The following is a 20896-nucleotide window of genomic DNA, read 5'->3' as shown; positions in this document are numbered from 1 at the left end:
GTCCAGTGATAATGAAACTGTGTAGGTCCAAAAATCTATAATGCTGTAGGTAGACTGCATGTAAATATTCTCAAGACTATACATATTTTTTCATGTGGATTGAAAAATTCATTAAAATTTTTATTTTTATGTTTAAAAGCTCGTCATGAAGATTATTCGTGTGTTCGTATGCATGTGTACCGATCCATCCACACCCACCCTCAATTAATGTCAGTGTTAAAATTTTTAAGTCTTTCATAGCTAAATAAATGTTCTCAATAGCAAAACTCATGGGTATGGCTTGATATTTTGAGCATGGCCAGACTCATGATCTGATACATGATTTGTTCCCACAAACATAGAAGCCTTTTTCTCCCACGTAAATAATCATGGTTAAGCTATAATCCAACCATTATGATTATATATTTTACAAGAATAATTTTTGATGGTCAATATTAGTCACAACTTAATTTGAATAATTTGAAATTTTTATATTAAGGGAATGAAAGCTCTAAATTAAATGAAAATTGAAAACATTTGTTTGTTATCTTATTTATGCAGGAGAGAGATGATGCAATGGCGTCAAGAAGAGATTTTGAGATTGAAGTTAGGTTACTCAAAGAAAGGCTTGAAGCAACCCAGAGGGCGCTAGAGGCAGCAAGGAATGAAATGGAATTACGTGACACTAGGTTATCAACCCTTGACCGTGAATATAGAACATCTACACACTCTATACGATCTTCCCAGACACAATCCAGTGCTTTCCGTGAAGATTTAGCCAGTCTCTTGAGTGAGGATGATTTGATGATACATCCAACAGAAGAATCCATCAAGCGCAGAATTCATCAGATTGTCTCAGAGAACAGGGAACTCAGAATGGTACACTGTTTTTCTTGATCAGAAAATGTTATATTTGCATTTGTATAGAAATATTTTTTTAATTTGTCATTGATCATTAAACAGTTATTTCTTATTATGAGAAATTGTTTTATAGTCATTCAGATCTTCATAATAACAATGCCCAGTATATCTCCTACATTTAGACCCAGGGCATGCCTTGTAAATGTTTTGAAAAGTGTTGGGTTGGCTTATTAGCTTTCTAACTTTGAATTTGCCAAAACTATTGTAGTAGACACATGGGATAAACATTAAACATTATGATTCTGTGGAAGAATTACCGCAACCTGTTTCTATTCATGACTTTTGGGTCCAGGTGAGTACATTTTATTCAGAAATTTAAATGCATTTTTTTTAAGACAGTACTACATCACTCCCTTGATAACGTGCGCCCTGATAACTTGTGAACCCGCTTAAATCATGAAGTCAGGTGTGGATCCCATTTTTTAAATCAGAAAATACCCCAAAAATTTATCCCTATCTGTTGGACTTGAAGAAAATCGCAATCAAAATTGGTAACAGAAACTTTTATATATCACTCGTTTTATCGTCGAAAACAGTAGATAGGACCTGGAAGTTTTAATCAACACTTTGAAATATCAGATTTAAAAATAGGTCATACAATTTTTTACATTTTCCTTCCAAACGATATTCCTAGTACACCGCAATTAACGATATATAAGGAAATTTCTGTCAATGAAAATGTCACTTACGCCTAGTGGAGACAGTACTTTAATAAATAAATACAAATTAAATTTAAAAAATTATCAATTGAAATTTGTGTTCTAGTTCCATCTTTTAATTCCTTTTAAGTGTAATTGTCATAAATGCAATGTTTCCTCTTTTTATTAAAAATAAAATGCGTCAATCTACCGTAACAGCTATGCCTGCGAGTGTTTCTCTGAGAACCTAATTAAGTGCCGACCGAGTTTTGATAACTGACTTGCGGAAGTATTTGTTGTATTGTTGCACTGAATTAAAAGCTGGCCTTCTTTGTATTATCACATTATGTCTTTTGAATCAGATAAAGGAGGTGGAATAAAAGAAAAGTTAAAAGGCACGAAAATTCTACAAACTTAAAATCTAGTGGCCCCTGTCATATGTCGGGTGAACTCACTTCATTTGTTCAGTTGAACACTTATAAATGTTACTGTGTATGTAAAATAAACTACCTTAAATTAACTGACTCTTTCATAACTGTGATCAAAGATAACAAGGCAGCTAAGCGAAATGAATATTTTGTAAAATAAAGAGCTTGATTTCACAGATACAGACCATTGAGGGCAAGCGAGTCTCAGAGAATTCTTGAACTGGCACTTGGAGATATCCTGAAGGATGATAAGAAGTTTCATTATTACTTCCAAGGAAATCACGACATCAATATTGTACAAAATAAAAATTGAGTTTCGACATAGACAGTTGTCTCATGAAATAAATATCGCATGTTTTTGAGAAAAAGGTATCTTGTTTGGTGGTGTATCAACAGTCAGTCTAGTTCCCTCCTCTGTGGACTCCCGATATGACAGGATACTATTAAACACCACTATGGGAACCAGACTCATCAAGAAAACAAAAAGCAGTGATGTAATACACAGATTGTTTGCGTACATGTGATGGTTGTGGAAACCAGTTGGAACAATTCACATGTTGGACATTTTGATAATAATGTTATTTAAACAGACTAACAAACAACTTCATTAGAAAAAGCACATTATTAAAACTTATTATCGAAGTGATTGTAAAATAAGGATTCAATAATTAAACAGCCCAGTTCCCTAACGCCACTCCCCCCCATGGTTTTCTCGATGTCAAAGTGACTTTTTTCAATTTTTGGAGGTCCCTCAGTAACTCGCACCCTTGCTTATAGTGCGATCTATGTTTGTGGACCCCATTGTGCGCAAGTTATCGAGAGAGAGGTGTAGTAGTAACTTGTTTTATCTCAATTATTCACAGTATGACATATTTTAATTTTTTTTGATGACCAAATCCAGTCTCAAATAACCTTTGCAATACTTGTAATCTTGTCGGGTTTGAAGTTTTACAGAAATCCATAACCAGAAAAAACTATATACTCTTGTTTTATAGGTTTAGCTTACTTGTATACAATTTTCTCCATCGAATATAAGATTTTTATTTGCAGTAAGTATTGGTCATCCAAATGATACTGTTTGCAAATATCACCATTACTGAGTGTAATTTAAATCAAATAAAAAAACATTGATGCTTGCAAAATGAAATTGTTTTTACAATATTTGAATCATGCCCAGTACATCCGATCACACCTTTCATTGTATGTGTAGAAAATTGAGTCACTCGAAGACCGTGTAAGGTCTGTCACCGAACAGTTAGAGAATCAGTATGATCTTCACAAGATGGCTGCAGAGCGTGCCAGGAAGGCAGAAAATGATGCTAAAGCCATGGATGAAAGACTACGCAGTGCTGAGGGTGAATTGGCAGCAGGGGATGTTTTGAGAGATGGCATGAGAACAGACAAAGAAAAGGTAAACACATACATCTAACACAGTCTAGCCTTGTTATCTGACACAAAGCATTGATGTTAAAAATGCAGGAGAAAATTTGTTTGGTATTTGATAGCATCACAAGAAATGAAATGCTGTAATATGCCAAGGAAGTGGGACACACAAAAGCAATGAACTTGAGTCAATCTGGGCAGGATATGTGTGTGTGTGTGTGTATGTGATTTGGATTTTAACGTAGCTTTAACAGTTTTTCAGTCATATTGCAATGATGTGTGCAGTGTGGCAGTTTATAGTGATGTCTGGCACTGGGACATCATGCCGCAGGCATGTGGCATGATGTCCCAGCCAGTCACATGATCCTGACACCAGGCCACCCAGTCTTAACACTAACCTCTTAATGGTAAGTGTGAAGTGAGGCAGCTGCATACATGCCAACCATTACACTTTTGGCCTAATCTTTATGCTTTTTTTCACTATATTGCGCCTTACACGTAACTGTATTCAGATTACACATTTTTGGTATATCCCCCTCCAAAAAAATTAATAATTTGTTTTCTCATTTTTTTTAACATCCCATTAATCCCACAGACCGTATTCTAGAAAAGATGGCTTCTATGTAACTAGGACATAAGAGTACACTTTTCCGAAGACTTGCATGCACTTTCCTAACAGTATTATGTTCTATTTGTAGCAGTTGCCCTATTTCCAAAAAACATGCTGGTTTCTACTTTTGACCTCAGTTTCTATTTATAGTAGCTGTATGGCTTAGTTAGGAGAGAACAGACTGGTTTTCTAACTTTTAATCTTTGCTCATAGATTCTTTGTTCTAATTCATATCTGGTACAGAACCAGTCTGTAGGTATTTGGCACTAAAAATCAAGTCAGATTTATTCTAGTCGATGCGCGTGTTAGAGCAAACATATTTTCAAATAATTTCACAGATGGATTAGGAAGATATAAAAATCTGATTCAGAGATGAATACATGAATTACATAATACAGCGTTCTATTCTAGGGCAGCTTCATATACCTTGCAGGCTACATGAGAAGGATTTTAATATTGGTCATGGTGGTAAAACAAAGAAACCTTGAATTAGCTGGTTTTACTAACTCCATTACTAAGGTAACTTCTATTTTTTACAGCAGAACTTAATTGTGGACATGAATTTTATAAATGCAGAGGCATTAGCTACCGAGTTCTTAATAGAACGTGGACTACCCCTAGCGGTAGAAGACTACATCGGTCCTTTGTTCAAAAGGATGTTTCCTGATTCCGAAATTGCAGAAAATCTGCATGTCCAAGAACAAAATCATCTAATATTGTTTAGTGTTTAGCAGAAGATACTTCACTTAAAATTGCAGAAGCCATGAAAATTGGGCCATTTAGTATTGCAACAGACAGGAGTAGTGATTATGACAAAAAGTTGTACCCAGTCTATGTAAGAGACTTTGACAACAAAAAGGGCAAAGTTAGAGTGCTCTTCTTTCATTACCAGAATTAACAGTAGATTCCACTGGAGAAAACATTTTTTTATTTGCTTGATAATGATTTGAATAAACATAAGTTGGCAGAACTGTATGGGGTTTTCAGCTGATACTGCATCAGTGATGACTGGAATGAATTCATAAAGGAGTTACATTTTGTATTTTGAAAAATGTCTCCATTATTGTACATATCAGGTTGTCTCTGTTATATGATGCACCACACTGCAGGAAAGGCTGCTGATAAATTAGAAGGAGAACTCCTGAAGTATCAAGTTGGCACTCTACCTGACAATGTACTTCATGCGGACAATGTTGATTTTTTTCCTCTTATTTCCCAGCTAAAAGACCCAATAACTGTAAGATATAAATTTCCTCTTCTTTGTCAGGTTATGAAAGGAATATTGGTTGTTTACCATTTTAATACTGACTGTGAGCGATTGTTCAGTATTGTTAGCAAAACTAAAACTGAATTCAGATCCAGGCTCTGTAACCCAGCACTTAGTTCTCTACTGGTGTGCAAAACAAACATTCATAGTCTCAGCTGGTACAAAATGTTTTGAAATGCAATATGAGAGTCTGTTGCTTTTTAAAGCTTAAAGCATTATATATGAAAACTTGAAGCAGTAATTGATGTTAAAAGTCCAGAGGGATAAATAAATCATTTTGTACATATGCTCATTGAATTTTTATCATGCTATATGTGGATTACTCTTTTTCTGCTTGGATTACTCTTTTGACCACTTGGATTACACTTTTTCCTCACCAGGGGTTGGCATGTATGCAGCTGTTAGTACCATTTTTATAAGTCTTTGGTATGATACAGCCTGGGATCAAACCCACAAACTCCTGCATCCAATATGGATGCTCTAACCACTAGGCCACCGGAGTGGTAGGGCAGGATATGAACCAGCAAGCTTTGACTTGCCAGTCAGGCAGGCCAATCACTGAGCCATCAGGGTTAGTTTTATAATTTTAATTCAGATGAGTGAGACTTGATTTTACACCATTAGAAAATTAATATCCAGCTGGAGGTCCTTTAGGTGGGCACTCTAGATATAGAAAATATTGAAATTATATGAAACATTTTTAATAATGCAGCATTCCTTCATGATGCTGTCCATGGGAGTCATGGAGTATACTACTTTATAGTGAATCTGCATTATAATGAAGCATGTTTATTTTCAAATACAGTGTCAGATAATTTTCTATTCTAACATAATGAAGTGGGATCCATGACCATACATGCCTTATAAATGAAAGACCTGTTGTGAAGGAGTGCTATACACTCTGATGGCACTTCATATTCTTCAACTTGTTTCTAAATTTTGTTTCTAGCAATCAATCCGAATGATGCACGATGTGTATTCTTTGCAGTATATGAAGTGTTTGCAGCATCTTGGTGAAGTAATGAAGATGGATCGCATTTCAGTTGATCTAGGATTTGACATGACAGTTGATGCTCTTTTGTCACGTGCTAAGCAATTAGTAAAATTGGAGGCTGATGCACTGGCTGATCGCAGTACACATATCTACAACCTTCAGCGCAAAGTTAAGTCACTCAAGGAGCAGCTGGAGAGCAAAGACTTGCACATTGATATGCTCAGGTATTGAGTTCTGTTGTTCAGGTCCCGTTTTTCTAAAATATATATCAAAGTTTTTTGTTTAAGTTCTGTGTGTGTGTGTGTGTGTGTGTGTGTGTATATATATATATATATATATATATTGAATCTTTGATGTCATTGTGGAATGCCATTTTTTTGGCACATGATAGGCTGTATATGGTGACCAGTATAACTAGTGAAGGAAGAATCTGGAAAATACCCAGTAAGAACCAACAGTCCATGGGAAGCTACTGACATGCTATCTCATTGACTTGAACCTTAGCTGACAGAGGTGAGATGGCAGTGATCAGTAAAGGCGAATGCTTTAGACTGCTTCACCACCCAGGGAAAAATCTTGTATGTGTTAAGCAGCCCCCTCTGAAAAGTCAGGCAAGTGAACTCATAAAGCAGATGGCTGCTTAATTCAGCTTTATTTCATTACAATAGGGAAACTTAAAGATGCAGCTGGTTAAGACAGGTGATTGTTTACTAGAGGTGACTTTGGGGCAGGTTGTACTGTATAATACATAAAATACAATGCTTAAACTCATGATTGTTTAGTTGAATGAAGGTCTGCTGTGTTTTTTTTCACATCTCAAAGTTGATGAAGAACCTACCTTTCTCAGCAACATTTAATGCGTATGCAAATAAAAATAATTGTTTACATAGGGAAAATACTGACATAAAATAACTGATGAAAATTGTATACATACCCTCGGAGAATTTCTGAGCTATGTAGTTTATTTCACTATGAAAATGTACACATGGCAGAAACTTGCAAGCTATTTTGGACAAATTGTTTATTTTCTAAAATTTTAAATTTTTTTGTCTCCTTATCTAGTTTTTGAGAAATTGTTAAAAATCTTTTGCAGCTTTCACCCACAAAAAATTCACTACTGGAGCATAACTCACAAATCATTCATGTCAGCTTTATTTGACAGCATGGAACTAAAATCACCTAATTGCATTAGAAATCAAAATGACAGGATAATAACCAGAATAGAAGTAGGTTGTTTGTAAATACAGTAAAATATTACAGTACTCCCTCATCATAAAAGCTGGCTTGTTGTAAATACAGTATAATATATTGCAGTACTCCCTCAATATAATGGCTGGCTATTTGTAAAGTACTGTATAATATATTGCAGTACTCCCTCATTATAGCAGCTGGCTATAATGCTGTTAATGGGAGTCATATAAGTGAACTGCCTAATATACAGGATCGCCTTTCATTGGGATTTAATGTACATGATATTACTTTTTAATATTAAAATTAGAGCCCGGATGCTATGCCCACCTTAGTGACTGCCTTATACTGGCTGCCTTATAGTGACAGAGTGCTATACATACACTGATACAATGAATTTACAATTGAAGTCTATTTCAACATAGTTGTATAGGTATACCATGCTGTTTCATTTTTTTGAAAAATACTTTACCAAATTAAAAACAAAACAGCTTCAAAAGTTGGCAGCATGAGTTATTTTGAACAGGTAAATGAATTTTGATTTTATTTAGAGGTATAATTTGTAGCAGAAGGCAATTGCATAAATTCCAGAATAAATCAACCATTTTTATTGCAGCATTGTAATTTTCTGCAGGTTTTGCAAGTAAAGCCAGTAGACTGTTTTACACTTACTAGTTCTTTTGCAAATCAGAGCCAGATATCAGTTATGTCCATATCACCCTGCAGAAGCTTACCTGCAATGATTTGTAAAGATGGAGTCGATTTTTTGGTATATTACAATAAACCTGTAATAAATGGGTATAATGAAGTAATTATAGGTCCTCTGTTTTTACTTTGCTTAGCTTCCATAAAAGATCAGTTAAACCTCATTATATATTTTAGGAAAAAGATCACTAGTCTAGAGGAAAAGTTGCTCGGTAAAACAACAATTGAGCAAGAACGTGACAACGAGTCTCTTAGGATAAGGAAGCTGGAGAAGCTGATAGAGAAATACAAGTTACAGTTGCATGATGCCAGACAAGAAATCACAAATCTCAAGGCAGAACTTCTGGGAGGCAGCGAACTCAGGGTAAGATTTATTAGATTTTTATTTCAAAGTGCTTCCTGGCATCTGTAAGGGTCTCCAACCCCAGCCCACAAGAGAAATTACGTATTGATAGAATATCATCTCATCCTGTATTATGTCCCCTTCATGGAGCTTCCCCTCTCCCCATATAAAGTGTGTGATTTTGATTTTTAATGTAGTTTTAACAATTTTTCAGTCATATTGCTATGATGTCTGCAGTGTGGCAGTTTATAGTGATGTCCAGCACTGGGGCATCATGACGCAGACATGTAGCATGATGTCCCACCCAGTCACATTATCCTGACACCAGGCCAACCAGTCCTAACACTAACCTCTTAATGCTGAGTGCCTAGTGAGGCAGCTTTTAGTCCCATTTTTTATAAGTCTTTGGTATGTCTTGTCCGGGGTTTGAACCTGCATCCAAGGTGGATGAGCTAATCACTAGGCTACCAGGGTGATCCCCATATAAAGTCATAGTTTCTCTCAGGATGTGAAACCTCATAAGAGGAGAATCATTGTATCTACTGAAAACACTGAAAATATTATTGTAATTTTAAAATTATTTCATTTAAATATAATGCTGTGGGATGCCATTCTTTACATGGGTAGAAAAGAATTTAAACAAATGAACCCCAACCGGTACAGAAAAAGTGCCCCCCCACCACCACCCAGCCGCATCTACATTAAAATTTAAATGAAATAGCTCTTAATCTATAATTGAGCAGAGTAATGCTATGTTTCAACCTTTTAAGACTGCAAAAAATTAATCAGCTCTCATTTTACCAGAACTTAACCAGATGCATGAACATGAAACATTATGGTCTTGGCTTATTTCTCATGTTACTGTTTTGTAAATTAATGCCGTTATTTTCCATTCCTAAATCCTTGACCAAATTAGAAATGTATCTTTTGTTTGTTTTCATGGACGCATGGTTATTTTAGGAATTATGGTTTGGCTTTGCACTTTAAGTCATGCCAAATTGTTCTTGTTTGTCAATACAAAGATAGGTAAGTGAATAAACGAATGAATAGAACTTCCTGCTATAGGAAGGGAAAAACAAGATGGGAGAATTTAAATATAGAGATAAGGAAACAGGACTCATTTTTACTTATAGATAAGAACAATAGAACAGAGAAAGGAAATAGAAGAACTGGTGAATCAAGTAAATGAGCTTGAATCACTCAGAAAGAAACAGGCACGCAAAATTGGAGATCTGAAAGGGGAAATATCACAACAAGGACAGACCTCTGAGGAAAAACGTGTTGTTGCTGACAATGCTGTCCAAGCACTCTCCAGCGAACTGAAAACAACTAAAAATGCTCTGCATGTGATTCAGAACAGAGAAAAGCAGGTTAGTGCCCAAAGAAATCGTGAAATAAAAAGAAAGTAAACAAATGCAGTTAACAAAACAGGGAGTAAATAGACCAAAAATACCTTAAAATAGGACTATACATGTGTAAAGATAAATAATATCAAAAGAATCACAGAAATAGTTGTAAAATAAATAAATAGGATTTTGATTCATAAGAAGTGCAATGTTAACATTATCTTATCATTTGTAGATGGGAGATAATAGTAATATATCTAAGTAATCAAGGCCACCTCGAGTTTAGTTCCCAATAAATTTTCATTCTTGGTTTATGATTGTGCATTTCTATTACAATTGTTTCATTAAACTATTAAAATAGTGAGCTTTTCCGTTTTTTTTAATTAAACTGAGCTAATTGGTTGAAGTTTCTCTTTAAAATTAAAGGTATATAATGTATAATGGGCCAGTGAAACTTTGTAAATTATGAAATATCTTCAAGCTGCTTAATTCTGAATAAGTTAAGAGGTCAAGTTTGCTTAAAAACCATACTGTAACTTAAAGGTTTTGAAAGTAAGAGTTCAATTATTCTCTATCCCATCCCCTTCCTGTTACTCACAACAATGAAAGTATGTTTTCACCTTGATAAGGTAAGCCACACCAATACATATGGTATAGATCAAGCAGGCAAAACCAACTCTCCAGCAGTAATTTGGACAGAGGATAAATAGTACATATACACAATTCAGACAGAAGATATAACATACATACAGCTGATTTTCAGTGGATTGGTTATGACAATGACATGATAAGAAAGTGATTGGTGGAGCTTGAAATTGTCACTAGATCCTAATACAATTATTTGTAGAACAGCCAGGCATCCCACTGCCCAGTATCAGATTTGAACTTACTCATGGGCTATGCCCACTCTGCTGTAGTGTTAATTCCGATAATGATTGTGCCTTATCTTTTGTGTATAACATAATGTCAGCAGAAATCATCTCACATGGAAAAATCTAATATTGTTAATAAATGACAGATAAATTTTTTTTTTCTTCATCAAAATTTACCCATGACTTTTTCAGCTTGTGGATTTCCGCACTGTTGTGGCTCGCATGCTTGGTTTGGATATCAACACACTTGCCATCCCTGACTATGAGATAATTACACGCCTTGAGAAACTTATCCAGGCGCATCACAGTCACACATTTACAACCATGAGCCTTGAAGAAGCCCTTGCAGATATGGAAGATGGATTCCTCAGTGGATATGAGGACTTTCGACGCACCACTGGAAGTCATGAGGCACAGAAAATCCAGCGGTCTCGAGAACGTATCAAGAGGAAGGCAGCACGAGCCAGAGCAAGGTCCGTTTCACCTGTCAGACGAGATCCCAGGGTCTATTAAATGTTCTGCATTTAAAATGAAATAGTTATCAAAATTTTTTACATGTTAGAAGTAGGAACTATTTACATCCACTTCTTTTATGCAGAAAAAATTGAATTTACCCTGTATATAGGGTTTATATTTAATAACTTTTCCCTCCATTTTAATACTTTATCGAGTAACTATTCTTGTAGGGGGCTGTAAATTTAGAGCTAATTACATATTTGTAAAATTTGTATTTGACTATTTTGTATGACATACACAGAGTCAGAAATAATATATTTGCATTCAACTCTTTTGTCGTTTTTATGCTGAGTACAAGGTTGTTAAAATATTAAAAGCTCTACTTTAGTGGAGTCAGAAACTACTAATCATGTGACACAAAGGAAAAGTATGTGACCAGACTGAGACATAAACCCAGGACTTGTAGAATACTTGTAAGGTACTCTTAATCCATTTATCTTTTATCCCTGACTAGTTGATACAAGAAATGCAATTGCCTGCATCAAAAAATTATGACAGCAGTCATTTATTTATTTTAATTAAAAAGATTTTCAGACTACTTTTCAATAGCTATGTATATATTGCTTTCTTTTCTCTCCTTCTGTAATGTGCAGAACTTGTTTTTATTTAAAACAGTTTACTATTACATTCATAAAGGAGCGTAAGTTTTCAGAGTAAAATTAGAGACCGATATCTGAACTGTTTCATTTAATTTTTAATGGGAAGTAAAAGTCATCATGATCCTTTACAGTAATACCCTTTTACTTTTTTTACAAGTGCTTCTTCAAGATCAATTTCATCAAGATAGTTTAATATCAGTCTCTCAACATTTTATGAGAAATTAAAATGGTTGTTTTTGTTTGTCACATGCAAATATTAAATTTGTACCAGAACTTATGGCTCTATATATCTGTGGATTCATTTTTTTGTGGTAAATGTACATATCTACGTCTAGAGTTTGTAATTTTTAAACAAACCTGCTATTATTAATGGAAATTATTCGTTTTTATTTAATCATATTATGAGAATTGCAATATTAGGAACCCAAAGAAGGTATTGTATCAGCAAGAAAATATTGCAACATGATACGTATTGATGTATCAGTACATCCCTACTCAGATGTACCCTTTTTGGATAATATTTGTCAAACCATTTTAATCATGGCATAATTTTTCATTTTGGTGTTATCACAGTTGCAACTGTCACTGCAAAAAAAGTGGCACATATTCCCTATTTTGTATTGTATGAGTTACCTCCCTTCCTGGCAGATGATTATCTCCCAGTAGCGGTTATTTTACTATGCAGTGTCTGGCTAAAAATAGTAGATCCCTAAGATTAACATGATTTGAAGAAATACTTGTCGACCAATTGATATAAAATATAAAAGTGTCTACTTATATATAAAATAAAATTGCAGATTTTATATTATACCTATTATTGGCTATATGAATTGCATGTTTTCATTGTATGTATTATTGAGTAAATGCTTTCCAGTGTGGAGATATTTCCTTGATAGGAAGGGAAGCAACCTTTAAGATACTAAAATAGCCAGGATGACCTATCCCACTTCAGCTTTCATCACTATGCAGTGGAAATCTCAACCAGGGGGTGGGGGAAGAAAACCTGTAACAAAAATGAGACACTCAAAATTTTGAGATGCAAAATAATGCTGTAAACTTAGACAAAGGTTAACTAACTTAAATAGTGAAAATTAGCATACCAAATTACATTGTAAGGATAGACAAAATTGAAACTTATATTTATCACACAGGTCTGAAAATCTGGGCGAGGTCTAACATTTTAAAATTGCACTTCCAAGTCAAAAAATATCTGGAAAAATTGAAAAATGACTACAAGTCTAAAAAAAGTCCTTAATTTTCATTATTACAGAAACTGGTAATGTGACTGCTTTTTGCCTTTGGGAGAAGTATTAGATAGTAGATAAAATCTTGTACTTTAGATTCTACTTTTCATCTCTTCACATTTTGCTTGCAGTTTTTAAGTATTTTCGGCTCATTAGGTCAATAAACTTGTCACAGTTATCTCTGGAAGTCTTTTTTTTTGGTCTGGAATCTTTAAATTTGTGGCAGGAAGGATGTTGTAACAACAGTAATCGTAAATATTATTAGTTACACGCTTGTCTGTTAACAAATGGATCACACTTATTATGAATCAGCATTAAACAGTTCATTAGAATAAGATCTGTACAAATCTTTAATTTCTGAAACAGGTCTTGATTTTGAGGAAATAATTCAGTCTCTTATTGTCTGCCTTATAAAAGGTTGATTTATTTTTGTGATTACAGTTTGTTTTATTAAAGTTCTCATTAGCTTATAGATTATTTTATATAAAATTTATGGAACCAGGTAAATAATTTTAATTATTTGCAAGCCTACGTAGGCAACACCTTTAAGTTATTCACCGATGTAGATTGTAATATATAATGCTGATTAGAGATCAGGGATAAAAGATAACTGAAAACATTGAATCAGAGTTTCTCTGAATAGGGTTGAATTCATATATATGTAGAATAACAATTCGGGTAACGAAGCATTTAATCAAATTATAGAATAGATTAGCTTCAGTATTTTCTTTATTTCACATTCAATGCAAAAACCATGCATTCTTCAATTTTTCCTTTTTTTAAATATACTTTTTAGTTTTTAGATAATGGTAAAGAGAGAACAAGAGTACAAGTGCATCCAAATAGATATAGTATTTCTGAGTACACTTTTTCAGGTGTATCCTTTGTAATTATGTTGATAAAGCAATACTTACTGTTGCTTTTGAAGTGTGTATGAGTTCTAATGTGTAAATTTCTCTGTAATACTTTCTACACAGGCACAGTATATCATGTTAAAATTAAATTGACTAAATAGCTTATTCAGAATAAATAAGATCTATTAGAAGAGTTTTCATCTTGTAATAGACACATGTCACAAAACATAATATATTTGTTTTCTGGGCTAATGTTTAAAGCATTTTTAATCCCCACCAGTAATGGAGAAGGAAGTATAGTGTGACCCTTTTCCAACCATATATATATACACACACATCTGGCTATCAGAGTTTGGTTACTTTTGTGTTTAGGTTGATTTCATAGACATTATAAGTCCCAGATCCATGCATCTTGTATGTAACAGGTCTCTGGTGAGCTCCACAAATATAAACTAAGTGCAAATCACTGTGAATTTTCATGATCCAAAGACTCTGCTTAAGTCTTGTATTTAGGTCAGTTTTCAGGAATTGTTGGTTACTAAGTTGTACAGCTTGGTATGTTTGATGCAGATTGGTCAGTAAAACATCATTTTAATCAAAATAAGTCACTATGACCTATACTTGTGCTTAAGTGACTTTCATTGTTTTACATTTAGGTCAGTTTCTCTGACATTATTTGTCACATAGGTATGCAACTTTTTGTGGATGCAATGTTGTGAGTGCAATAAAAACCCTACCAAAACTTGGTCATGATGATTTACATATTACACTTCAGTGACTCTGATTAAGCTTTAGATTTGTTCAGTTTCTCAGACATTTTTTATTGCCGAGTCTTGTAGCCTGGTATGTCTTGTTGAGTTCAGCACTTAGTAGGTAGGTCACTGTGACTTACATGTCATGTTTTTGTGACTTTGGTTTTAAGTTTTCATGCTAACCCTTTACCAAGCGCTTTTGGTTGCTTCTAGTGCATTTCATTTGAAACACATTTTGACACCTCAACTGAAATCACACAAAAGCACATTGCGATGCCTATGCATCATCTTCATAGAGGTGAATTTCTATGTCGTTAGGAAACACTCACCCTTTTTAGTTGGCTTTAGAGGCCCCTCCACCCATTAGAAACAATAGACATCAAGGAAAATGACCATGATATCACATCAAAATAATCATAATATGCCATTTGTAAAAGTAAATAGGTCACATTCTCCCTTCTCCAGAATGAAGGCTGCAGACTTTATTAAGTACTTTCTCGAATTAAAATTATAACTATGAAGGTTTCAGCAAGTCAGATATAGTCTCCAATATCTATATAGCCAACAATGAATTTGATTTTTTATCAGATTGTATACAGATCTAGACAATGAACTAAAAGATTTAAAAGTTAAGAAAGGTCAGTCACGGTTGGTCATTGACATGACAGTGGATGAATTCTCTCAGGACTTTAAAACATAAAAAAACAAGTCTTCAAAAATAAATTGTTCTACAACCATAAGATTTGGAATACACTCTTCAAACCTTTTAACAGACAACAAAAATGGTTAAATGATTAATATTTAGGTTGAACCTAACATGCACCACAGTGCACTAAATTTGCCAGGCAGGCCTATTCACATGGAAACATTTAGGGCAGTGTGTTATACTACTAGCACACTGCATATAATGGTTTTGGCACAAGTATAGCAACATCCCACACAGAAAAATGTACAAGGTATAAAATCAATTTCTCAGGTATTATTGGTCGCAGAGGTGTGCAACTTTTTGCATGGATGCATCTTGGTGAGTACAACACTACCTAAACACAAAAAGTGATCTGTATTTCATTGACTTTGATTAAGTTTTCCAGCTAGGTCAGTTTCTCATAGACAATGCACCTTGAGATTGTACGAAGGGGATGGCAATGATTTCTTGTTCTGTGAACACTTTTCTAATTTTTTATTTTGATGCCATATATTTACAAGCTGTTTATTTTGATGCCATATATTTACAAGCTGTTGTGGAACTCTTTATGTCAGAAACATATTATTACATGTATTATTGATATATTAGGTGAAAAGTGTTTCTCCTTACAGTTTTCATAAAAGGTATCCAATTAGGATGATATAAATGTGAAGTGCTGCCAATATTATCATGGCTGAAGCACATACCAATAGCTCATATTAACATTTTATGCTCAACTTTATCTGTAAATTATACATTAGGACCCTGAAGATTGAAAGATATACACACTTTTGTAGTCTTTTTGATATATCCATATGTGCAAAATATTCACAAAGACTTTATTGACCAACAGTTGACTTGAAAATAAGTTTGCTCATAGATAATCAGAAAACATTTTTTATTTCCAGCTGTTGTTTCCACTATGATTTATACTTTCAGCTAGAATTAATGGTCCCATATGTGATCAGTTTTCTCCTGTCCACTGAATATATTGTATAAAAAATGCAATATTTTGTATAAAAATATTAAAACCAGGACCTGATGGACTTCTTGTTGAATCAAAAAGTAATATTTTGCATGCAAAAAATATCTTCAAAACCAGGACCTAATGAACTCATTGTGCAAAGAATTATATTGTATGTTACCTTTTTTCCCTTTAAATTGCCATACATCTGAAAAGAAGTGCATTATTTTTAGGATTTTACTGTCTAGTTTTTTCCTGATACTGATGTACTTCCTTCCACCAGAAAAATAATCAAAGTGCGAGCTTTCTTTTAGTGAAACTAAACTTAAGGCTGAAGGAATATGTATTTGTGTGTATGAAATATTTATGTAAAAAGTTTGTTTATAATTGCCATAAACATTTATTGATATTTTTTTTAAATCACTTCAGAGCTTTGCATAGTCAATTCCTTCCTCAGATACATTTCAACTCTCATTTCGCTTTCCTGCTGCTCAATTTAAAAAAAAATAAAGGAATAGTACATAGTATAATTTTTACATTTTGTTTTTCATTTGTAATTATTCCTTTTCATAATTTTTGAATGTATATTTATATTAGCTATTATATATTTCATCATAGATGTTAATACCCATATATGACTGTAGTTTGTTGGTTATGTTTTTTCAATGAAACAAATGTAGAATTCTTTTGCCTTTACAAAATGTATGTATAATTCTATCTGTGATACTATTGTCTCACATCTGTTGTCTACACAATTAGTTGTCTTAAGAATAAAGAACTACTGCCAAATATTATATTCTTTCACCCCATCCTCCCATGCGAGTTCAAGTCTCACTCAGACAATATGGGTAGATAGGAAAGTTTACCAGTAGCTTCCCGTTGATCAGTGGATCTTCCCAGGTCCATCCCCAACAAATATACTGGCAACCATGCATAGCCTCTAATTTAGTAAAAGGTCATTTAAGCCCCACAAAATCAAACAAGCAAACCTTCACCCCCATGCAGCATCTATACTTGCTTATAACTCAAATCTAGTTGCAAACTGCATAGACCCAGATGTGTTGTTGTACAATGTGCAGATCAGATTAATTGGCATCCAGTTAGATATCATTTAGCTGAAGAAATCTTGCACTCACTGCTCCATAAATATTATTTTTTTTAAATCCTGAACTGTGAAAAATTAACTTAAAGTATATCAGACTGGCACCTACTATGACATTTCTTTTAAAGTGTTTACAAGTAGATCAGACATCATCTGGCATTCATTGGCCAATATATTGTAACCAAAGAAAATGAGGTAGGCATTTTGAGTTCTACTAGTCGTAGACAAGACAAACTTGAGAAATGGTCTGCTTTTTGTTGTCCATCATCCATTGTTCACTTTTATTAACATGTATCTTATTGTTAATTTTAATAAACCCCTTGGAGGATTGCCATGAAACTTTACACAAACATTCATGCCATGGTCAAGTTAATCCATAATGAATATGGTGCCTTTTGCTCATCCAATATGGCCACCACAGTAGTCATCTTGAAAATCTTGTTTTTACTATTTCTTCTTAACTAATGGTTATAATCAACATCAGGTTTTTACTGAAAGACTTATTATGATGACCTAGTTGGTCCTAAACGAAAATGGGCCTGATCTGATGTCCAGTATGGCTGCCATCTAAGTATTGCTACTCCTGACTGAATGAATTATTGAACAAAAGGTTTTCACTAATAGACTTCTTATGATGCTTAGTTGATCTTGAACAAAATTGGTGCCATTCTTATCTCCAATATGGCCACCATAGTGGCCATATTGAAAATTATGTTATCACTACTTCCTGAACAGGATGAAATACTGTCACTGGATTTTCACCAGAACACTTCTGTATATTTAGTTAGTCCTAAATGAGAATGATGCCAATCTGATATCCAATATGGACACCACAAGGGCCATCTTGAAAATTGTATCACAACTTCTCAATAAATGGTTAACTAATAATTCTGTAAGAAATGGTTTCAATAATACCTGAATATTATTTGCAATCAATTTGTTTCAGTTGTTCTAAGAAACTAGCATTGTGTTTCTCAGACTTTGTTGAGATCATTCAAGACTTGGGAACAAGTGAACATTTTCTTATGATTAATCTAATGTAGTTGGCTACCAGTGAAGACTTGCACTTGAGTAAACATGAAACATGCCATCAATAATTTTGAAATTGATGACTTCACAGGTTTCTAAATATGAAATAATAAAATTATTTAAAGAAAATAACAGCACCATGCAAAATAGACAAGCTTGATATATTTATTTGCTAGGTGCCATGAAGTGTACAGTCAGCAATACAAATTTATAAAGAATTAATCAATTAAAAAATTAGCAATAATTTGGGAATATAAAATCTCAAATATCAAACACAATATATGCTTGTTAAGAAATATGAATAAATGCTGCAAAGTCAGGATGGAAGTAGATGAGAAAATATATACCATTAGTAGTAATAAGTGCTATTAAAGAGCCAAATGTGAATTAACATTAAACTGGTTTATATTATGGAGTTTTCTAGAACCAAACAGAAATTTAACAATGAGCCAATAAAGCTTTTTATCTAATCCATTGAGAGCACACTGTTTACATTGCTACATTCTTTAGAAGTTGTTGACCTCATGTGATACTTGAAAACCAATAGGAATAGTAATTATGCCCTAGGTTTACATTGTGGGTCATTCTAGAGCCAAATGGGAATTGAATGCTTAGGCTATAAAGCAGACAAATATGCTACCTAGAACACATTGTATGCATTGTTACATTATTAGAAGATGCTGACCTCGAATGGGAGCCCATAACATCTAATGGGAATTTAATGCTGAGGCTACATGGTTACTTTGTTAAAAAAAAGTTGGTGTCCTAAAATGTGAATAGCAGCATGTGACACTCTGGAGTGAAATGGGAATCAACAATATGCCATAGGTTTACTTTGGGAGTAGTCTCAGAAAACTTGGAACTGAACATTATGCCTCCATATGGAAAAATTTATGTGGATGTATATAGGTGGCTATGAGAAACGGTGATCTACTATTTAGTACTTAGTTATCTACTATACAACCTGCCATGTGTAGTGACCAATGTTTAGTTAACTATTATTTAACACCCTGCATTATACCATCCAATTCCCTAATTATACTATCCAACATGTCATATGTAGTGATCAATACACCAAATTATTCAATGAACATGCTGTTTGTAGTGTCCAACACCCTGTCATCTATTATCCAACATCACAGACTGTACCATAAATGTTCATGTACTATCCAACATGCAGTGCATAGTGACCAACAACCAGTATTCTACAATCCAACACCCTATAATATACCATCAATATTCCATATGTGGTCACCAGTACTACACACTTACTATCTGACACACCATTTGTAGTGACTAATACTCCACACTTACTATCCAGAATATCGTATACAGTGACCAATGCCCAGTCATCAACAATCCAGCAGCACCCAACATTATACCATCAACATGCCACGAGTGGTTACCAATATCCCACAATATACCATCAACATGCCATGGGTATTGACCAATTACCACACAATGAATATCCAAAATACCATTTGTTGTGACCCAAACCCAGTCATCTACTATCCAACATTCCATGTTATACCATAAACATTCTGTGAATGACCTGCTACCTAATGGATATAAGTATATATTGGACATTTATATATAAAGCCTCACCTATACGTTAGATCATGTTAAAGTTGTCAGTACATTTGCATATATTGTACTATGTTATAGTTCTAATGAAGGGAATCAATTCATAACAATACAGAAATGACACGTGACAAAAAGTAGTACTAACATTCTGAACCTGTTCAGGGTCTTATCAGAGACTGAAAATAATCCAGAACATTAGATTACAATGACAGAGATTAAAATTTGTGCCACAATTCTGAATGCATTCTGTTCGATGTTCCAGGATCATGCTTCAAAAGGTATGCATGTGCCAGGTATATAGTCCAATATGCAATTGGCATATTACCACGTAATTTCTCTGATCCGTTTTGTGTGAGCAAACTGAATGATGCTGTACCACTGAGAAATTGTTCAACTTTTTAGGAAATGCAGTTTATAAAAGAAATTTGATGATATTTTAAGGATTTCAGATGGTGGTACCATTGTCTATTATGTTATACACATTTTACAGAACTATAACATCTTTAATTTTCATTTTAAAAAAATATAATTCCTTTTTATTCTTTCTGGAAGGGTTTATCTTCCTACATTGTTTGCGCAATTTATTTTTACATGTATTGATCTCAACTTCGGTTGGCATCAAAAAGCCACAATTGTGCTGAGGTTTCATAAGAAACTGTTGTTATTACTTTCATTCTTTGTGACTGGGGTGTCATGATTATCGATGTCATGGGGATTATCGACCTTGGTGCTATAGTCCAGATTGAGTGAATAATAAAAATATAAAAATTAATGGATGAAATAAATGCATTTTTGAGCTGAGATATAGAACAGAGCAAAACACAATCCACATATACAGATTTTTAACAATTTAAGTAGATTAACAAAATAAAAGAGTGCAAGACACTTTAAGG

General features: G+C 33.9%; 1 protein-coding gene across 1 annotated transcript in view; it reads left to right on the top strand.

Annotated features, from left to right (window-relative positions):
• LOC149805248 (coiled-coil domain-containing protein 170-like) overlaps window positions 1–17077 on the top strand; it is a 28369-nt gene extending 11292 nt beyond the window's left edge. Inside the window, exons 8-13 of the mRNA XM_089948863.1 lie at window positions 541–858; window positions 3177–3377; window positions 6215–6444; window positions 8291–8477; window positions 9590–9826; window positions 10867–17077. Coding sequence (XP_089804989.1) covers window positions 541–858; window positions 3177–3377; window positions 6215–6444; window positions 8291–8477; window positions 9590–9826; window positions 10867–11187 — 1494 coding nt within the window. The 3' untranslated portion in view covers window positions 11188–17077. The remainder of the gene's footprint in view (window positions 1–540; window positions 859–3176; window positions 3378–6214; window positions 6445–8290; window positions 8478–9589; window positions 9827–10866) is intronic.
• The last annotated feature ends 3819 nt before the right edge of the window (window positions 17078–20896 follow it).

Source organism: Sinohyriopsis cumingii, chromosome 2 (assembly GCF_028554795.1).
Source record: "Sinohyriopsis cumingii isolate HCF-2022 chromosome 2, ASM2855479v2, whole genome shotgun sequence".
Classification (NCBI taxonomy): domain Eukaryota; kingdom Metazoa; phylum Mollusca; class Bivalvia; order Unionida; family Unionidae; genus Sinohyriopsis; species Sinohyriopsis cumingii.
This window is presented reverse-complemented; position numbering and strand designations above follow the sequence as displayed.